The sequence below is a fragment of the Trachymyrmex septentrionalis genome, unplaced genomic scaffold (assembly GCF_001594115.1).
Source record: "Trachymyrmex septentrionalis isolate Tsep2-gDNA-1 unplaced genomic scaffold, Tsep1.0 scaffold53, whole genome shotgun sequence".
NCBI classification, from domain to species: Eukaryota; Metazoa; Arthropoda; class Insecta; order Hymenoptera; family Formicidae; genus Trachymyrmex; species Trachymyrmex septentrionalis.
The window spans coordinates 3,290,143-3,310,434 of NW_017305705.1; the positions used below are offsets into that span (position 1 = coordinate 3,290,143).

Genomic DNA, 20,292 nt, shown 5'->3' on the forward strand with positions numbered 1-20,292 from the left:
TACATATATTACATATTTCTTAAAATAGCTTCAAAATATCATAATCTCTAAATAATATATAGAATAATACATAATTAGTATATAAATAATTGTAACATAACAATTTAAAGATAATTAAATGGCAGTTTTGCATAAATGTCTATATATTCGTATGTAAAAGTCATTTAAATGTTAACTCAAAATTTTTTTAATACTCTTCGGTGGACTCTATCTCATCAGTATCTTCGACTTCTCTTTTGAATCGGAATCCACCAGTTACACCAACTGAAGGAGAGACACCGTGACCTCTTGGACCTGGCTGAAGTTGACCATGACCTCTGATGAAACCATTATTGCCAAAATTCCTCTCAGCCTGGATGCCGATGTGTGGTTGCACTCGTTGTCCAGGTACTTTATTCAATCCTCCGTAAACGTCCGCGGTTGTGCGGCCATTGTTCATGATGTTACGGTTAACGTTGAGATCCCAGGTAGGTTGACGCATTGGACCGCTCAGAGGTTGCGTTCCTTGGAAAGTTATTGAACCTTGGGGTTCGGCTTCTCTTCTGAATCGGAATCCACCAGTTACACCAACTGAAGGAGAGACACCGTGACCTCTTGGACCTGGCTGAAGTTGACCATGACCTCTGATGAAACCATTATTGCCAAAATTCCTCTCAGCCTGGATGCCGATGTGCGGTTGCACTCGTTGTCCAGGTACTTTACTCAATCCTCCGTAAACGTCCGCGGTTGTGCGGCCATTGTTCATGATGTTACGATTAGCATTGAGATCCCAGGTAGGTTGACGCATTGGACCGCTCAGAGGTTGCGTTCCTTGGAAAGTTATTGAACCTTGGGGTTCGGCTTCTCTTCTGAATCGGAATCCACCAGTTACACCAACTGAAGGAGAGACACCGTGACCTCTTGGACCTGGCTGAAGTTGACCATGACCTCTGATGAAACCATTATTGCCAAAATTCCTCTCAGCCTGGATGCCGATGTGCGGTTGCACTCGTTGTCCAGGTACTTTACTCAATCCTCCGTAAACGTCCGCGGTTGTGCGGCCATTGTTCATGATGTTACGATTAGCATTGAGATCCCAGGTAGGTTGACGCATTGGACCGCTCAGAGGTTGCGTTCCTTGGAAAGTTATTGAACCTTGGGGTTCGGCTTCTCTTCTGAATCGGAATCCACCAGTTATACCAACTGAAGGAGAGAATCTATGACCTCGTGGACCTTGTTGAAATTCAGTATGACCTCTGATGAAGCCATTTTTGCCGAAATCCTTTTCAGCTTGGATACCAAAGTGTGGCTGTACTCGTTGTCCAGGTACTTTATTCAATCCACCGTAAACATCCGCTGTTGTGCGACCTTTGTTAAAAACATTGGCATTTGCGTTGAGATTCCAAGTTGGTTGACGTTGTGAGCCACTCAGAGGCTGCGTTCCTTGAAACGTTATTGAACCTTTTTTTGGCTCCTCGATTTGCAAGTTGGGTAGGTTAGTTTGGCGAGGAAAACGCAGTTCCTAGAGAGAAAAAAAATAATTCCTTGAAAAGATGATTCTTTTATACATTTATACACACACATACACACGCACAGCGTGTTGTGTGCACGTTTGTGTGTATGTATATAGGAAGAAGCATAGGAATTGAGGGCACCTAAGGGAAAATTAAATAAAATTGTCAATTATGTAACACTTAATAAAATTCTTTATTCAAGAGGTACTCTAGTTATTTATCTTTAAATGCAATATATAATTAAGTCGTATATTATCAATTTAAATAACTTTTCCCTTAGATATTCGCAATTACTCCGTTCTTCTATGCATCAAAATCATCGAAAATATGTGTATAATAATATTTGACTTGTATTCACAACGCATTATTATGGATAAAAGCGCGGTGTTATCTCTAAAATTCTATAATATGCGTAACGTAAACTATAACATTGTTGTAAGCGCGAATCGGAATACGGGCCTTTATTTTGAATAGTGTGTACTTTTTATATAGTCATGTGTTATAGTAGAAATGTATCGTATTATCATTGAATACGATAAATGAAATCATCACTAATATATTGCAATTAGTGTCCATAATTCTCTTCTCCCCTATATTTATATATGTAAAATCCAGTGTTAGTTATTCGGATAAGTCATATTGAAGTATACATATACAAAAATAATAGAAATTATTAAAAAATATTTCAAAAAAGTATTTTTTAAAGCAAGAAATCTTATTTTAAGACTCTTTATTCTACAAGAATGTTTATTATGTATTTTCTCGCTTCTAACGTCATAATCTGAATAGCGATGAGTGAACAGGAATTTTTATAACACACTCCAGATGTAACAAGTGTTTTTGTGAGTTACGCTAAATGCAAGGTAATTACGGTGCAATATGCAATGCGTTATTAAATGCATAGTCACGTATCATCAATTTGTCACGTTAGACATCAGATGATGCAATATTTAATGCTTAGAGAGAAATTATAGTTATTTAAATCACATTTTAAATATAATATTGTCTTCAAATATTTAGATAATTTAATACTCAAATATAAATTAAGAAAAAATTATTATAAGAATCATTTCAATTATAAACTTACCTACGTTTAAAGTAAAGTATTTACATAGTTTTTAACTTTAGTTTATTTGAGTAATAAATTACTCATAACGATATAACGATTACTTACATGTGATGAAAGAACTGATCCGATCGATTGCGATGATGATGTTTTTCCTGACAAGTCAGCGCTTGTGTAGGTGACAGCACATAATACGGCCAACACAAAAACTAGTAGCTTCATGATGATATTAACTATTCCTTTCTCAAAGTAGGAAATGTTTCTACTTTAAAGTTCGAAACAACTTCTGATGCTTGTTCGTCTTGTCCCGAGTGCTTATATACGAATTTTAGATTCCCGGGGATGTACTCAATTTTCCTTGATAATCCCGTTGCGTCACTTATCGCTCCGGGTAATTCCCAGCAGCAAATCGAACGTGCCTCGAGTTGAGTTCATGCGACATTCTCTCGCGTCGGGGAACCCTCGCGCAATAAATAGCAGTACTTTCACTATTTGGACGTATTTTTCTTAGTACTTTAATCTGTCAATGCAATTGCAACAATCGTATTAATCACCTTTTTGTTTTTAATATAATAATCTTTTTGCTTAATTTTTATTACCTATATTCAAGCAGAATAATGTTTTAAATAAAATATGTGATTGTCATGTAAAAATTATTTCTTTTATGTTTTATTTAAACGATAAAAGTAATAATAGATTTAAGTAATCCAGATTAATAATTATTAGTGAACGTATATATCTATTTGATTGAGCAAAATGAAGTACTTGATGAAGTTATCTATATACAAGGTCTTCATGTAATTTTAGGACATTGATTTGCCTTATTTTTCATTGTTTGAAAGAGATGCTTTTATACTAAGTACATTATATTTCATATATGTAAATTTATTGTTTTTATAATAAAATGATAACAATCTTTAAAATAAAATACTAAAATCTAAAAACAGAAATTATTTTCAGGAAGTCAATCATGTAACTTTTTCTCTCAAAGATGGAAACGTGAAAAGTGAAAATATTTTATATTTATGTGCATATGTATACATATATAGGATGTTCGACAAGACTTCTGACATACGCTTTTTGTAGATAGACTAAACTGAATTGAAAAGTTCTTTATCATTTTGCAAGTTTCGCAATGGTTAACGAGATATTAATTACTAAAAATTGCCGAATATTGATTTTCAATAATTTCTTACTCAAATATCAACTTTACAAAAAAAAAAACAACAGACAAAAATCACTTATTTTCTTCTCATAAAGTTCTGAGAATTTTTTAATAAGTACCATATTTTCTCATGTTGATAAAAATAATTATCAATAAGAAAATGCAGTACTAAAAAGTTGATCAAAAATTCTGAAAAAATTCTTAGAGCTTCATGAGAAGAAAATGAACAATTTTTATTTCTTGCTGTTTTTCTGTAAAGTTGATAGTATTTGAATAAAAACTTATTGAAGGCCAATATTCAGTAATTTTTAGTAATTAATATTTCGTTAACCATTGCAAAAATTGCAAAATGGTAGAAAATTTTTCGACTCTGTTTAGTCTGCTCTATTTACAAAAGCATTTGGCAGAAGTCTTATCGCTCTATATATACATACATAAAAACTTTTACTTCTTACGTTTTCTTTACGCTCTTAAATAATTTTGAAGTATTATAATAAGAGAAAAAAGTTACATGACCGAAATCTAGAATTTTGTATGTCTCTATATCAAGATTACTTTTTTATACAAAATATGCAGAGATATGAATTACATTCATAGATACTTATAATTGTTAGCCAAACAAAAATATTCCCTGACCTTTCCCTGAAGCCTAAAAGAAGCATTAAATAAAAACAAAAACAATACTAAAATTTTTATTTATTACAAACAAAATGTATAAAAAACAAAACAGAATGTAATTTGTATCATTTTTTAAAAACATTTTTGACATAAAGCAACTTCAATCTTGCACTTTTGAAAAGAGAGCATGTCTATCTTTCGTCTACTTCTACAACTAAATTCTTGTTAAACATAATTTTGAATTGCTTGATTTTTAATTTATTTATTTCATTAAATCTTTGTTTTGCACATTGCTCACTGAGATTTAATTATCTTAGTAAAATTATATTTTTGGATTACCATTTTAATTAAAAATTTTGATCTCAACACTATATAATTTTATAATTATTTCTTGTAATAAATGCGTTTGCATTTAAAAAATGTATAATTATTGAAGTAAATATATATTCTGTATAAAATTTTATGCTGTGAATAATCTGGAACCTTGTTACATATCTTGGTTTTGCAAAAATCCAGATATTTTCCTTTTTAATTTGTCTGTTAATTTTTTTCTGTAAAAATGAAAAATTATAAAAAAATATTATAATGTTTTTTTAAATAGTTTAAAAAATTCTATTTAATAATTTTTAAAGAAATAAAAAGTTTCAATTTTGAAGTATTATAATAATTTAATTTTATCTTATATAAATTAATTTTCTGATTTTTCCCGGTTTTTCCGGTTTTCTCTAACTACTAACAATCTTGAAAAATGTGCCTTCAAACGTATGCAAAAATTCAATTAAAAAACAAACGATATCATAAATGTAAAGCTATATGAATACACGTTTATGCATGTATATTATCATAGAGATAAGAAAAGTAATAAAAGTGTGATATAGACTACGTAATTAAAACGGGGAGGTCACAAAAATGTCACGGGAATCCCTCAATTTGTCTCGCGACGGCACTGAATGCAGCAGCTGTTTGCTTTTATGACAAAAACACGTGTAAAAATAATAAGACGGTGATGTCCCGTGAGAATGACGTATGCTAAAGATCCGAAGCTTATTTAAGCAATGAACTGTCTTCCGTTTGACAGTCATATTTGCATTTAGCACGAATCACTTATCGGTGCTCTTATAATCTGTTTTCTATTTTTTTTTTATTAATATTAAAGATGAAGCTATTTGCTCTCATTTTGGCCTTATCTTGCGTCATTGCATATACAGTTGCTCAGAACAGAGAATTGCTTTCAACCAATAATACCAAAATACTTTTCAAATTCAGTAATGTAATGAAATATTTTTTCTTTCTTTTTTCGTTTTCATTTTATTTATAAATATATATTATGTGCGTTTCATGATCAATGTTTCCACTTTGAGAGAAAATTTTCTTTTGCGAGGAATTTTTGAACACTTGAGGGAAGAAAAAGAAAAAAAACGTGGAAAAATCCCCAAAAAGCGGAAGATAGTAAAAAAATTATTTTTTAAATAAAAAGTGCAAATTTTTTAATCAATTAATTTAGTGTTGTGTTAGTGTTGTGCTAACAATTATCAATATAGAGATAAGAACATAGACATCCACATGCCATGTTCCGATATATATTAATACTAAAAATTTGTAATTTACGTTTACATATACTAGATTTTTAATACTGATAGTGTTGATTGGAATACGGTTTATATAATAATACTAAATTATTAACTTCTTAAGTAAGATGTCTTGTGTATGGATTGTATGAAATAGAGATGTGATGTGTATATTACACAATTTAATAAAAATTACAAAAACTAGCGAATTTATTACATTATTTTTAATTTCATTGTTTATTCAAATATCTAATGAATTTATTCATTTTTTTGTAAGAATGAAAACGTCCTACACACAAGCAATATAAGCTAGTATTATATAAGGCTAGTATTATATAATATAATTTTATTTTACATGTGGAATAACTTTAGAAATTAATTTAGAACATAAAAATAATGTAAAAAGTTTACATACATTTGTTCTATCTAACTTTGTTTCAGAATTGTAGTTATTTTCTGTTTCATTAATTCTAGTTATAAATTGAATTAGAATAGTATCTTCACCATTTCTGTTTTTAAAAACGTTATTAAAACGCGAAGACGTGTGAAAGTATGTGTATATAGACATTATATTAGCTCAACTTGTAATGAAAATTAACGAAACATGTAAATATCTGTAATTAGAACAAACAAGGTTAGATAAAATAAATATGTATATGAACATTTTGTGTTATTTTTGTGTCTTTTTATTTCTGAAGTTATGTGTTCACCCGTTATAAATGTCTTATATAAGCCATGTTCCGACATAATACAACTGTCAGTAATAGACATTGAAAATCGATCATAAAAATTCTAATCTAATTAACAGCAAAACATTGATTGTTCTGTGACTTTTAAAAAATATTTTTTTCCATCTGTTTTATTATTATTAATAATATATTTTAATCAATTTTATTGAACACTGCATGTATACTCTGTTTCTTTATTCTAAATTAAAATAGCACTTGTTTAACCTGATAACAACATTAAAATTAATTATAAAAAAATAAAATGTAAGTGCCTTAGATATAAAATTTCTGAAATTCCTTTATTAAAATAATAGTATTTGAATATGTGACATATTCTTCTGAAATGATAAAATCTAAGATAACAAAATTTTTTGATGGGAAAGAAAATGCGGGGAAATTTCAAGATAAAGTCACGGAAAGAAAAGAAATTTTAAAGAAGAAGAAGAGAAATATCAGATCACTCTAGTGAAAATATTGTTAATGATATTCATAATTACTTATTCTTCCTGACTTATACGCTTTGTGTGAATCGTTCTAGATGAATTCTGTTATTGTTATTATTTATAGGAAAAATAATTATTTGATAACATTTTTAAAACGATTTGATATCAAATTTAGAAATATTGGAAACATATATTACAATTAATTGTATATGTATAGTTTATAAATATTTTATTATATATTAAATACTGTTTAGGAGGCATCACATCGTTTTAGAGCCAATATTCCAAGCCTATTTCGCATGTATTTCGATGTCAACGGAAATCTTCGATTTACATTTTTCGGTAAATAATTTATGTTCGTCGATTCCAGCAAATATAACGTGATTCCCGCATCTGAAACACAACCTAAGTCCGAATCGTATAATATTGTATATTAAACGAGGATAATTCTTCAGGCGCCAGCTCAAATCAAGTTCGTCCTCCTTCATCAAATTTTCTAGAGGAGAGAGGTGGTTAAACCCTTCTGCAACGGAACACAATTCAGCATGAATGATTTTTATAATTTTCTGGATCTTCAGTAAAGTATAAATAAAAAGCCCATAAAAACATTCTTGCTCTTTTAGTCTGTAGGAAACGCTAATTGATTTGTGAGGTCGAATCGAATCTTTATGATAATATATTTGAAAACGAATCAAAATTGAAATTTTTACATCAAATCGAATATTTTCGATTCGAAAATGAATCGAATTTAAATCAAATTCTTCCGAATTTACACACACATTAATACATAAAAATTTACTAAATTAAAAATAATAAAGTATTTTCAATAATCACCAATAATTAGAAATTTCGAACTTGTCTCACAGATTTGGAATCGAATCTATTATAATTCGATTCGATTCGATTTGACTCGATTCAAATTCAAACTATTTGCACACTTCTAGCCGATCATTCCAAGAGACTAAAAATAAAATAACTGCAAAACTAGATAAAAAGATAAAATTTAATCACTGTTTGGCATCCTTGTAACATTTAAGTTTACTTTATTAGATATTACATTAAAAATATTTTTATAAATTTGGTATCTTCTTAGAAAATTTACATATGAATATAAAACATTTACGAAATATGATTGCAAATGTGGTCAGAATGAAATAACTGGAATGTATTATATATACTCTTTTAATATATATTTAATTATATTATATCTTCTAATATTATCTACAAATATTATATTATCTAAAATATAAACTCTCTCTCTCTCTCTCTCTTTCTGTTTTAGTATTATTTTTAACAATCTTTAAACGAAACACACACACACACACATATCTGAAATACATAATGTTATATAGCTCAAAGTATATTATAATAAATAAAATAAATATAATACGAAGGGCTACGAGCTAAACCAATTCAAATTTAATGTAATAAACTAATACAAATAGTAATAAATAATACAAAAACAAGAGAAAATATAAACAGACGTTTCAATCTCCTTTGGGTCATGTTAAAAACGTTTACTAATTAAAGAATATAACGGTAATGACCAAAGATTAAGAATAAAAAATACATTAAAAAATACATAATTATACAAACTTTAAATAAGATGTGACCCATAATAATGATTCGATGTAAAAGCCGCACATAATATTTTATTGTCAGTCACAATTTCTTAAGAATCACAATACAAAATTTGATGACATGATATGGTAACGCTAATAAAAAGTTCGTAGCAGTCAATAATTTTATATGTAGTCAATCGAATAAAATAATAGAAAATCTGTTAATACACAGAAATGTATTAATTAAAATGAAGAAATAAATTAGGTTTATGGAATTTAAAATATAAAGTGTAAAAAAGAGAAATATGTATATAATAAATATAAAATTTACCTTTATAAGCGAAAATAAGTTGTGTAGTTATGGTATATAATAAAATGTAATAAAGTAAGATCAAGTCAATATGTAAAATAGATTGGCGTGTAAGCAATTGCGATAGAGATGATCATTACTGTCTAAAATACTATTGTAAAATGAGAGTCATCTGAAAGACTCTCATTTTACAATAATATTTTAGACTTAAACTAAAAGAGAGAAATATTATATTATCAGTATGAAAAGAATAAAATTAAGAGGAAAAAAGAAGAAAAAAATTAGGAAGGGAAAAGAGATTGTATGATATGAAAATAGGATTCTGGTAATGATTCCGTGCCATTTTGCCTATTTAAGCCGTGTTTCTGTGTTCTAATATGAACCATTTCTGAAATTAGCCGTTTGTTATACGATGGTTCACTATCTAAAATTTTGACGCTATTCCAATCAAAATCATGATTAAAATTATCCGGTAATCAAAAATAACGCAAGGAGATTCTGTTTTTTTATTTATGTGTAACATATATTTAATCTAGTTTTTAATTTTCTTTTGGTCTAACCAACATTACTTGCCTCACAATTCTCACAAGAGATTTTTATACACAACTTCTTGTTGAGAGTATAAGTCGAGATGGTCTTTACTCCTTTTTATGTAATTTTTTAAGATGTTAGGAATGGAATAGGATAATTTGCAACCAAGTTTGAGAACTATAGACATACATTTTTTAGAGACAGACTTAACATACGGCACAGTAAAATATTTATCTTTGAATTTGTCTTTCTTGTGTAAATAAAAATTATTATCTATTTTATTTTCTGATTATTATCTGTTTTATTGCGAATATATTATTAATTCTTTTTTATATGATGAAAAAAATGAAATTTAGAGGATAGCAATTATCTGTTTAATTAAAAAAGTATAAATAGCATCAATAAAATTCCTTTGTTGAAACTTAGGATGAGATAATAATACAATTCTATCAACTGTATCATAAATAACTCCTCTCTTATGACACAAAGGATGATGGGAATGGAAATTCAAAAATCTACTTGAAAAGGTTGGTTTTTTTATCTCATCCTAAGTTTCAACAAAGGAATTTTATTGATGCTAAACTTCAATTTTTTCACCATACAAAAAAGAATTAATAATATATTCACAATAAAACAGATAATAATCAGAAAATAAAATAGATAATAATTTTTGATACCTATCAAAAATGATTTTATTTTTGTCGACAATAACAGTAGTGTAAAAAAAATTCAATCTCCCATTATTCCCAAATTCTGTAATAAACTTTAGTCTTGTATGTAACGAATTAAAAGTATCAAGAATGTCATTCAAAGTGTCAGAAGAAGATGCTAATATAATATCATCTATATATCTAAAGAAAGTTGGGTAGGTAATCTGTCAATAGCTAATGATTTTAGATCTTGTAAAATTATCTCAGCTACAATAGGAGATCCCATGGAGATCGAAACATATCTTTTGCTTTTTCTTAATTATCCTGCTAGTTTAAAGTTTGAAGTGTCATTCGTCTTAAAATTATTTTAAATATGGTTAAAATTACAAAGCGATTAGTTAATGCTGCGTAAAATTTCTGACGACAGCAGCAACATTTCTGTAGGAATTCTGTCTTGAAAACGCCATCTTCTTCTTCCTCTTCCTTTTCCCTTTCTCTCTCTCTCTCTCTCTCTCTCTCTCTCTCTCTCTCTCTCTCTCTCTCTTCATTACGGCAAATTAAGCTTCCCAAAACACCGCGAAACTGTTAATTAAGACTCATTATGCACGCTGCGGGGGATGGTTGTCCGGGATAGAAGGAAGGTGGCCGTAGCGGAGGATGAAGACCACGAAGAAGCCGGAGGGAGGAAAGGGAAAAGGGAGCGAAGGAGGTTTAGGCGGGGGTGATTTAACCTGAGTACGAACTTCTTAATACCACAGCTGCAGTTGGGTTCATTGTGGGATCAATACGGGGAGAGCTCGTGGTAGTGGCAGGCCAAGTGCGATTGGCCCTGACGATCGAGCACGGCGATTGGCCGATGTCGGCACTGCCAGGAGGCGGATCCTGCCGTCGCGGTCCCCAATGTGTTGGGGTGATGGTAAAGGGGAAAGAGAATACCAACGTCAGCCGCTCCGCTCGAAAACGACGGGACGGCTCTAGAAAAAGACAGCAACAGGCTCTATGGAGAGAGGGTGACACACGGTGTCGCGTACGGGGGGGTTTCAGTTTGTGTTCACCCATCAGAGACACACTACCATCGGTGATACGCTCCGTTCACGTTGCGAGGGTGAGGGCTTGCTTTTCGTTCTCCACTGGTCATTCTCTTGTTCTTCAAGAGAATCATATGACTTTTGCGTTAAATCCGAAGAGCGTGTCGCGATTGAACGAGCGTGATCTTGCTATTAAAGACGGCGTTATCGAGAATTTTTGGAAAAATAGATAATTGGAAACAATTGTGAGGCAAGTAGTGAGTGTTGTTTTAAACCGCAATTATCCTTGCGTATGACATATGAGATGACGAGGACGGTGATAGTAGCTACTAGTTAAGTGAAGTGTCGATGAAGTTTTATTAGAAGAAAGCAGTTAAATAGTTTGATCGAGACAGTAGTTTTGTCAACAAATTGTAAATTGTGAACAATTAAAATTTGTTAAACTAGGAGTCATGAAGTCAAATTATGTACGTCCACATCGCAAATAGTCGACACAGAATTGACAATCATTGACAATTAATTCATAGAAAAGTTTTGAAGAGAGATATTTCAGGGAAAAAATGTTGCGAAGATTAATTACTGGAACAAAGCTTACAAAAGAAAATTTTGAAAAGTGAGGTAATAGAAGTAAAATAGAAGAGGAAGTGTCATACAAGAATTTTTCAGATATCTTTATATGTCTTGCTCAGTTTTGTGAAAATTTTAGTTGAAGATATGTTTAATAATTTGAGACATATCTAGCTAATGTCTACTACTTAAATCTTTTTGCATTCAGCTGACGCGCTTATAGAGGGAAAAAGAAGAGCGATCGATTTATACAACTTTTCCATCGGCTTAATTATCTCGAAGAATTATTAACGTGTAATTTGTGATTCGCCATGGTTCAGTGATTTCTGAGAAAGAACAATTAAAATTATTTATTCTTTACTAAACTTATTATCACCTATGATACATTTCGCATTTCAAGAGAAATGGTCATTATTATATTTAAACAAGATTGATAAGTATATCTTATTGTGATTGACTTACAAATATCTTATCTCTTTCATAATTATCTCTTTCACTTTTTGCAAATATTTCCTTCTTTTTTTAATGATTATATATCCAGATAACGTATTAAAATTGCACTTGGATAAATGAGGAATCTGAAATGATTATAAATATTGAAACACGCGTCTTTGTGAGTTAATATCGTATTGTTTGACACATTTTGGATTTTAAATGATTGCAAATGGTGCAAAAATATAAAATGATAAGACTGTTAACAACAATACGAGTCATTTAATTTTCTTTATAAACAGTATTAATTATATACCGTTAATTTAATATACATATCTAAATAATTTAAAATATTCAAATTGATCGTATTGAGCTACCGAAGAAGCGCAACTAGGGTATTCAAAGAAAGCTGTTTGACATTATTGTTGACATTATTATATTGAATTATATCTCGCTGTCGCTGCATGCTACAGTACGGACCATTATCATTAGTGATGATTCAATCACTTTAGTGACCTTGGATGATCTCAAACGTTTGATCCGATCGTGGCCATCGACGGAGTTGGAGGACAATTTTAGGAGTGGTGTTGTTCGAAAGGGTTGTGCGACGTTCGGGTACGCAGGTCTGCAGGCCAGCTCTGGGGTGCCGGGCCCGGGCGGGGTGATGAGCTGCTCCGATGTGATGTATCAATATTATCCTTACCTGTACCAGACCCATCGGCCACCGCCGCCGCATCCGACCCATCCTCATGCGGCCCCACATAGTCACCCTCACGCCAATCCGCATGCGGCCCACCACAGTCCAGCCAGGCCGGCGCCTTTCCAACCCTTTCCGGCGGCCACGGCGACACATCAGTATGATAGGGTAAGTCAAACTTCTATTTTGATTTTGAAAAAACGGTAGTGTTAATCGTCTTATTTGAAATTCTGTTAATTCTCATTGCAAGGCAAAAAATTTAAACTCGATAGAACTCTTTAATAAAGGATTTGTAATCAATAGTAAAATAAGAAAAAATTAAAAAAAAATAATTCTAAAAATTTATAAAATTAATTCACGACTAGTCTATAACGTAGCAGTCCCTTATAGAAATTTAATACTGGCCAATTTAACTGTCTTGAAAGACAATAATTAATTCCTTACTTTAAATATTAAAAGTACTGTTATTCAGTGCTTTTAATACTCTAGATAAGGAATTAATACTTATATCTTTTAGTAATAAATTGGCTAGTATAAATGAGATAATATGTAAATATAAATTATTCCTTAAAGTGATAAAATTTCAGTGTACGAAGGTATCACAAGATGAATAAATAATGAATTGATTATATATTCGGCTACGCTTGTTGATTGACTAATTATCCTAATCTTGCAATGCAAAATTTATCACTAATAGATGAAATACAAAATTGTGCGAAGGCGCTAATAAAATGCTTTAGAACACCCAACATTTCAAGGGTGGCCTATCCACGCATTTTTATAACCCTCATTCCGTGGTCGCCTGTCCCCTTAAATTGTCCAAAGCAATTAAAAACAGACCCACGTTAGTCACCAAGTTAGGCGCGTTTAGTAAAAAAAAAAAAAAACTATAACCGTTTATAACAAGTTTTATTTGTATTTTACATAGACTGTCTTCGCTTTTACGGTATTTGAACACTCTTTATTGCCATATAAATTAAATCAAGAAGATGACTTTATTGAGCAGAATATATTTATTATATATTTAGCTCATTCTCGGATATAAATTGTATACAAACTTTAGTAAAAATTTTTCTTCCTAAATTATAATTCTTTTGAAATTTAGTATAAACATTAGCTATTGAATTCTTGAATCTCTTTGGTCTTTAGTCCTTGAATTAACTTCGTCTTTAAACTTGCTAATGCTTGATTCTCGGATTGGAGTTGTCGAATAACAAATAACTTCAAATCATTTTATTCTCAATTTTTTACAAATATCGCTTAGTGGCCTTTCCTAGAACTCGAAGAAGCATCGCCGACGAAACGATATTTCGCTCAGTTTTGCGCATCCTGAAATAATTTCGAGACGGCAAGAAGGAAGGAGTTTTCGCGAGTAACGCATGGAATCGCCTGTGCATCATTTTAATTTGTCTGCTGGGAGGTCAGGCGTGCTCCTGCCCTCGACGAGCACCCATCCGTGCACCCATCCGTGCACTGTGGGGTGTCGAGCGCTGTTTTGCCATTTTTCCCGGGCCGGTGGGAAAGTAATGTTCCTTTTTTTCCAGTACCAATCTCTCTTAGGTAATATTAAACTGCTTGTAAATAGTGATGCGCACCGGGAATATTCTTGAAAGCACATTCTCGGAAAACGAAGATATTCTGAGAACGAGAATACTGTGAGAAAATTCTGAAAATATTTCGCGATAATACTTTTTAGATATCATTTTAGAACCAATATATTTTTCGAAACTACTGAAAAGTAAGAAGGTTCTGGGGAAACTTACTGTATGATAAAATGTTCATGAAGTATGAATTATAATCGTTAAAGAAAAAGTTTGGAGATTAAAAAACTGTCACAACTTACAGATTTACAATTTTTTCAACTTTATAGCATCATTCATACACTGATTATTTTAAAGACTATAAGAAATGATTAAAAAGTAAATTTAAGGATAATTGGGTAGTTACGTTCTGGTATCTCATTTAATCTCAATATGTAAATGAGAGCCTTTAAAATTTATCGACTGAAACACGAGAAGAGGAAAGAAAAAAAGGAGTATATCTTCTAGAAAGTAAAAGTTTCCCAGGACTTTGCAAAGTCAAAAATTTTTATATCATAGAATAAATATATATAAATTTTATTCTGGGACATTTTTAAATTGATACAGTTTTGGATATTAAAAGTTCAGGATTTTCTTTAATTAAAAACCCTAATGACGGAATTCTTTTTATTCTTACATTCTATATATTCGTATAAATGCATACATATTTTAACTACAAGTTCATTTGAAATTTAATTTTAAATTTAACCAGAATTCGTGCAATTAAACAAATCCGGCGATCTGCCTCTTTCTCTCTTCAAGATATAACAAGTATAACAGTAAAGTATATATCAGTGGTCCATTTATCTATCAATCTTCCGGAGACATTGTAGAAATGTGAACGTCCCGACGTTCTCTTTCCTTTACTCCTTTTCTCTTCCGTTCTCCGTGGTAGCGATCGCGAGATAACACTCGGCAAAAGCGTGAAGCGCGCGCGATACGAGCAAAGAGGAGCAAAGGAAGGAAAGCCGATCCCGACAGTCGGACAGGACAGGTTCTCCGCGAGGGGGTTCCCCCGAGGGAAGTGAAGGGTTCCCGCGGATTCCCCAGCCCTCATATCCTCGTCGAGCCCGGGTAGTTCACGCGACCGCGGCGACACGATTTTACTTTTATTTAAATCTTTCTCCTTTCTTTTATTTAGGGCCTCAAGGAACCGGGAGAAGCGTCGCTCATTTTGCTCCTTTACCGCAGCCTTCGCTCTCTGCCCCCCCCCCGGTCTCTGAATTAATAGCCGCGCTAGTGTTTTTCGCAGTGTGTCGGCCGCTACATCCTGTGCGCGTGTGTGCGTGCGCGTACGAAAGCGCGTACCGACGTGACGCGCGTTAAAAATGCGTGTCGTTTTCTCACGAGACGCACCGAAACCGCCGTGCTTTATCGTTCTCCGCTCACTTAGCCAAGGAAAAGAACGCCCGTTCAGTTTGTGGTATAAACCCCACTTGCGACGAACGATACACGAGACATCGCAGAAATGACAGTTCTTTCAAACCGCGGATATTAAAAAGCGGAGAACAATTTCCGAATTCTTAAATATCGTGATATGTAACGATATTTATCATTTGATATTCGGTATAGCTTTAGATTTATCATTAATTAGGATGAAAAGGATTCAATGATCACTATTTCATTTTTTAAATAAATTTTCTTCTTTGAAACAAAACGAAAACTTGTAGAAATAATCAGACAGAATTCGCTGACTAGTCTCATTTTGCACAATACGAAGGTTTATAAAAAAATTAAACGACGGGAAGTACGATTCATCGGAAAAACACGTGTGCCAATGGAGGGATAGGTGCTGGTCTCAGGAGAAGCTCGTAAGAACCTGGCTATCCTTCGTTAGCACTCTTGTTACCTGACCGATGTTTCTTCTACGTACAGCTAACGCACACATACGATGGTGCAAGACTGCACGTATGACGGTGCAGTCTTGCACCATCACCGCAAGTTATGTCACACAGATTGCACTCGGTCGCCGTCGGTTAACAAAAATAGAGTTAGCGAGAACTCAATATAGCGCATTATTTGAAGAAGCTTAGCTACGTAACGTTCTTATCTGACATTTTTGCGAAATTTGTGCGAAATTTATTAGAAAAAAATTTCGGGTTTAGCCTCTCTCTTGAAGATTTCAGAATCGTGAAGGAATTTGATATCTGCGCGAGGAACTCGAGGAGACAAGGATTCAAGATATCCAGAATTCAAGGAATCTATAGATTACGAGCGATTAGAATTCAAAACGTCCAGAATCTGGGGCATTTAGATACAGGGTACCTCGAACTTGTGTAATTCGTAGTCGCATTCGTAGACTTCCGGAGCGAAACCGAAACAACATCGTCAAGTGTTGCGTTAATCAAATTCTATGTATAATTACCCAGTTCAATTTCTTGAGATCTCCTTAGTAACGATAATAAGATCTATCAGTTAGCCTATCTGAGGAAACTGGTAGAGTAGCCTATCTGAGGAAACTGGTAGAGAAAGAGATCGAGAAAGAGAAAAATAGAGCGAGAGAGAGAGCGAGAGCGAGATCGAGAGAGAGAGAGAGAGAGAGAGAGAGAGAGAGAGAGAGAGAGAGAGAGAGCGAAGACGAGATAAAGAGAGAGGAAGGGAGAGTAGTCGTAAAAGCGCATTTTTCTCGGGTATCTGGCCGATTAATGAACCGATGTCGTCGCCAGGACCACCCCGAAGGATACGCGTACGGGACGTGCATCCCTCGCGAGATAGACGGACAGCAGTTCAGAACTATAATACCTAGTCTATAACCAGCTCCTGTCCGTCCTCCTAGCAGCAGGTCTCAAACGGACCGCGCCTTTACCTGACCAAGTTTTACGATCGTCGCGCCGAGGTGGCGATGTGTCCTCGTGTTATCGTCCTGGCGGGATCTGTCCTGGCTAAAGCAGGCTCCTGCCATGACTTCTTTTATTATATTTCTCTTCCTTCTCCTCTTCCCTCTTTTTCTTACATATCCTTTTCCACTGACGTGGTGCTTCTTGCGATTAACGAATGAAGGACACTACTTTGCGATCTGCAATCAATGCATTCATCAATCTGATCGGTATTTTAGAAATTGGTATTCTAGAAACGAAAGATAGACGGTAGTGATAAGAAATATCTATTTTTACTTATTTCTGTGTAAAAAAATGATTAGAACAATAAACGATTAGAAATGCATTGTATGTATGTTATTTAATATAATTAGTCATTCGTGTCCCGGATTAATTTTTGTAACTTTTATATAAGAGTGAAAAAATTATTTGATGATTTTTACATATATATTTTAACATCTTTAGAAAGTGTTCATAAAGTTGTATATTTAAAAATGGGAAAAGATACTCTTCAAAGTGTTTAGAGTGAAATGTAACTCTAAAGAATGAAATTTCACTTTTAAAAATTCACAATTGAGTCACTCTTTTCAAACATCGTCGCGTCACTTTTTAGAATTATTTTTATTTAAATTCCAATCCAAAGATCTTAGAGAGCAGAGATTATTATTTAGCTAGATGTTTCTAATATTTAAAAAATGTATAGAACACGAATAACCCATGTGTTATTATAAAGAATTAAGAAGGTCGAAATCAGTCTTTATATTTTAGCAATTTCGATATTTCGAGTTTTCTTAATTTGAGTATTTCTAATACATAATTTGCCAGGCTAATTGCGCCATATCTTTATACTTTGATTTATATTTTGATGATACAGTTCACTTGACGCTACTTCTTCTATTTTTCTATGTCAATTAATTATACGAAGTCACCATCGAAACAATCGATTTACTTTCCAGCGGACTGTCAATATACATATATGTTGTCGATCTTCCGTAGTATCGATACGATGCCGCGCATTTCAAGCCCTGGCATTCCCATCGCATCGTATTAGGAGAGATCGACTACTACCGGCCGGTAATTTGTTGTTCTCGCTTCACCGGAATAAATTTCCACCGGGACTAGTTTCTCGGCCAACGCCAGCCCTCTGCGCGCTATTAAGCGCGCGAGACCTTTCGCCTGCCGTCTTTGCATTCCACCCATGAGATCACTGTCACAAACGTTTATACAATCTGTCGCGGAAAATTGCAGGAAATCTACAGAATGCGACGCCGATTTCTAAAATCGCGAAGAAGGAAGAATAACGATCCCGGCAATTGAGTGGAACTCGATCTGTTGCGATCGCGAAACGGGAAGCCAATGTTGCTTCCATAAAATTCCATGTAATGAGTCAAAGAAGTGGAATTACAATCATGTATTTCATATAGGCTATGAATAAAGATAATGATGATCGCGCGTATCAATGAGGAAGGAAAGTGAGGCAGAATGATTGCACAACGTGATTTTTTATTTAACATCGCTCGAAGATTCTGGCAACAATTTACTTTTTATGAACCAATAACTTTGTAGTAATTTGGTAATATACCGAATTGGAATTAAAATGATGAATTTAAAAATCGAAAATTGCATCAAAATTTCCAGATATTTGATAGGTTTGGAATAATGTATATATTATTGCAAAATACATACCGTTATAATGTATAGACGGTTTTAATAACACACTGTTAAATTCATAATGTTTTGTAATATTTTGATTAAAAATAATTCAAATTATGCCCCATTTGAATTATTGTTATTTTTAATCAAAATATGAATTAAAATACCAGGCTCGTAAAATTACAAAAAATATAAAAAGAATAGTTGTCAATAAGTAATACTTGATGCATTTCAAAAAAAAGTTAATATGAATTTTTATTCTCAGTTATGATAAAACAAGTTGTAAACGTTTCGACTTTATTTACATTTTTCAATTAGTTATTACATTAATCTACAATTTGAAATATTATAACATTACTAATATAAGTAATTAATGGCATTTTTTTTGAAATCTTAAATTAAATTGAACAGCATATTTTGCAATATTTTTAATTATTTCTATACTATATTGCTCCTACTCAAGATGTCATTAATTTAATTAAAAACGGAGTTAAAAAATTTAACGTAAGAAAATGTATTAAATTTGACACAAATTTTTAGTTTATTATTTTAGTTTATTATTTATTATGTGCATACATTTATGGACGCTGTTTACTTTGAAACAAACTACAGAAATAAATGATTTACTTTTTGACACATGAAAATTATAAATAACAAAATGTTATTTAGGAGATCGAATTGAATAACACTGGATTACTACTCTACTCTTTTATATATATATATAATATCTAACATCATATTACTGATAATAATCATTAATACTTCCCATGTTTTCTTTCTGTATATTTTGAATTCTTTTATTTTGCGAAACGGAGTTCGACCATTCTTACCACCGACACTCAAATATTTCTTTCCCGAGCATTTCCTGAATCTCAAGATTTAAGGATCTACGCCACTGTATGAACCACGCAGAAAATTTGCCCATAAAGCGGCGCGGAACGATCGTACACTTGCCCGTAAAAGAAAGAAGAAGCGAAGAGCGAGCGGTACATTTAAACCGCTCCCCGCGCGGCTCACGATATATCGGGAGTTCCCAGAGAGGCAAGCAAGACCTTACGCTACGTCTTTACTTAACCCCTTGACCACGCGATGAACATTTTTCCAACGCGGCCGACCGTAGGGAGTTCTCTTCTGCCGTTCCCTTCGCATGAATAGCTTCCGACATTCGCCGGCACGGTCACGCGAGTACCCGGTGCCGACGAGGCGTTTCGATATCTCGTTACGATGCCCGCAGTGTGGTTGGAGAAGGAAAAACGAATTAATTACTATCAATCCGCGCGTCGATGTGGAAGCGCGAGTCGTAAAAGTTAGCTAGGCCAGCCGGCTGGTCGGCCGGTCGGCTGACCCTGTCGAAGTCGAAGAGGTGCTGTTACTGCACACTGGCT

The 20,292-nt window shown here is 32.9% G+C and overlaps 2 protein-coding genes across 6 annotated transcripts in view; one reads left to right on the top strand and one right to left on the bottom strand.

Moving 5' to 3' along the window:
• Positions 1–125: 125 nt before the first annotated feature.
• Positions 126–2,837, bottom strand: LOC108751897 (uncharacterized protein FLJ40521-like). The gene is made up of 2 exons (XM_018492380.1): positions 2,668–2,837; positions 126–1,501 (listed from the first exon to the last, which is right to left on the bottom strand). Exons 1-2 carry the CDS (start codon positions 2,779–2,781, stop codon positions 188–190), a joined length of 1,428 nt encoding a protein of 475 aa, XP_018347882.1. The 5' UTR covers positions 2,782–2,837; the 3' UTR covers positions 126–187.
• Positions 2,838–11,167: 8,330 nt separating this feature from the next.
• Positions 11,168–20,292, top strand: part of LOC108752068 (protein vestigial) — a 62,247-nt gene continuing 53,122 nt past the window's right edge. For all 5 annotated transcript variants that reach the window (XR_001939526.1, XM_018492678.1, XM_018492679.1 and 2 more), the window contains exons 1-2: positions 11,168–11,419; positions 12,674–13,026. Coding sequence is in view for 4 of the 5 variants with exons in the window: in XM_018492678.1 (XP_018348180.1) it covers position 11,419; positions 12,674–13,026 (354 nt within the window). In the remaining variant the exon portion in view is untranslated. The remainder of the gene's footprint in view (positions 11,420–12,673; positions 13,027–20,292) is intronic.

Excerpts from the sequence above, each read along its gene's own strand:
- LOC108751897 (XM_018492380.1), bottom strand. The coding sequence starts at position 2,781 with ATGAAGCTACTAGTTTTTGTGTTGGCCGTATTATGTGCTGTCACCTAC. Across the intron at positions 1,502-2,667 it reads GATCAGTTCTTTCATCACAT|GAACTGCGTTTTCCTCGCCA; the intron begins GTAAGTAATCGT and ends TTTTCTCTCTAG.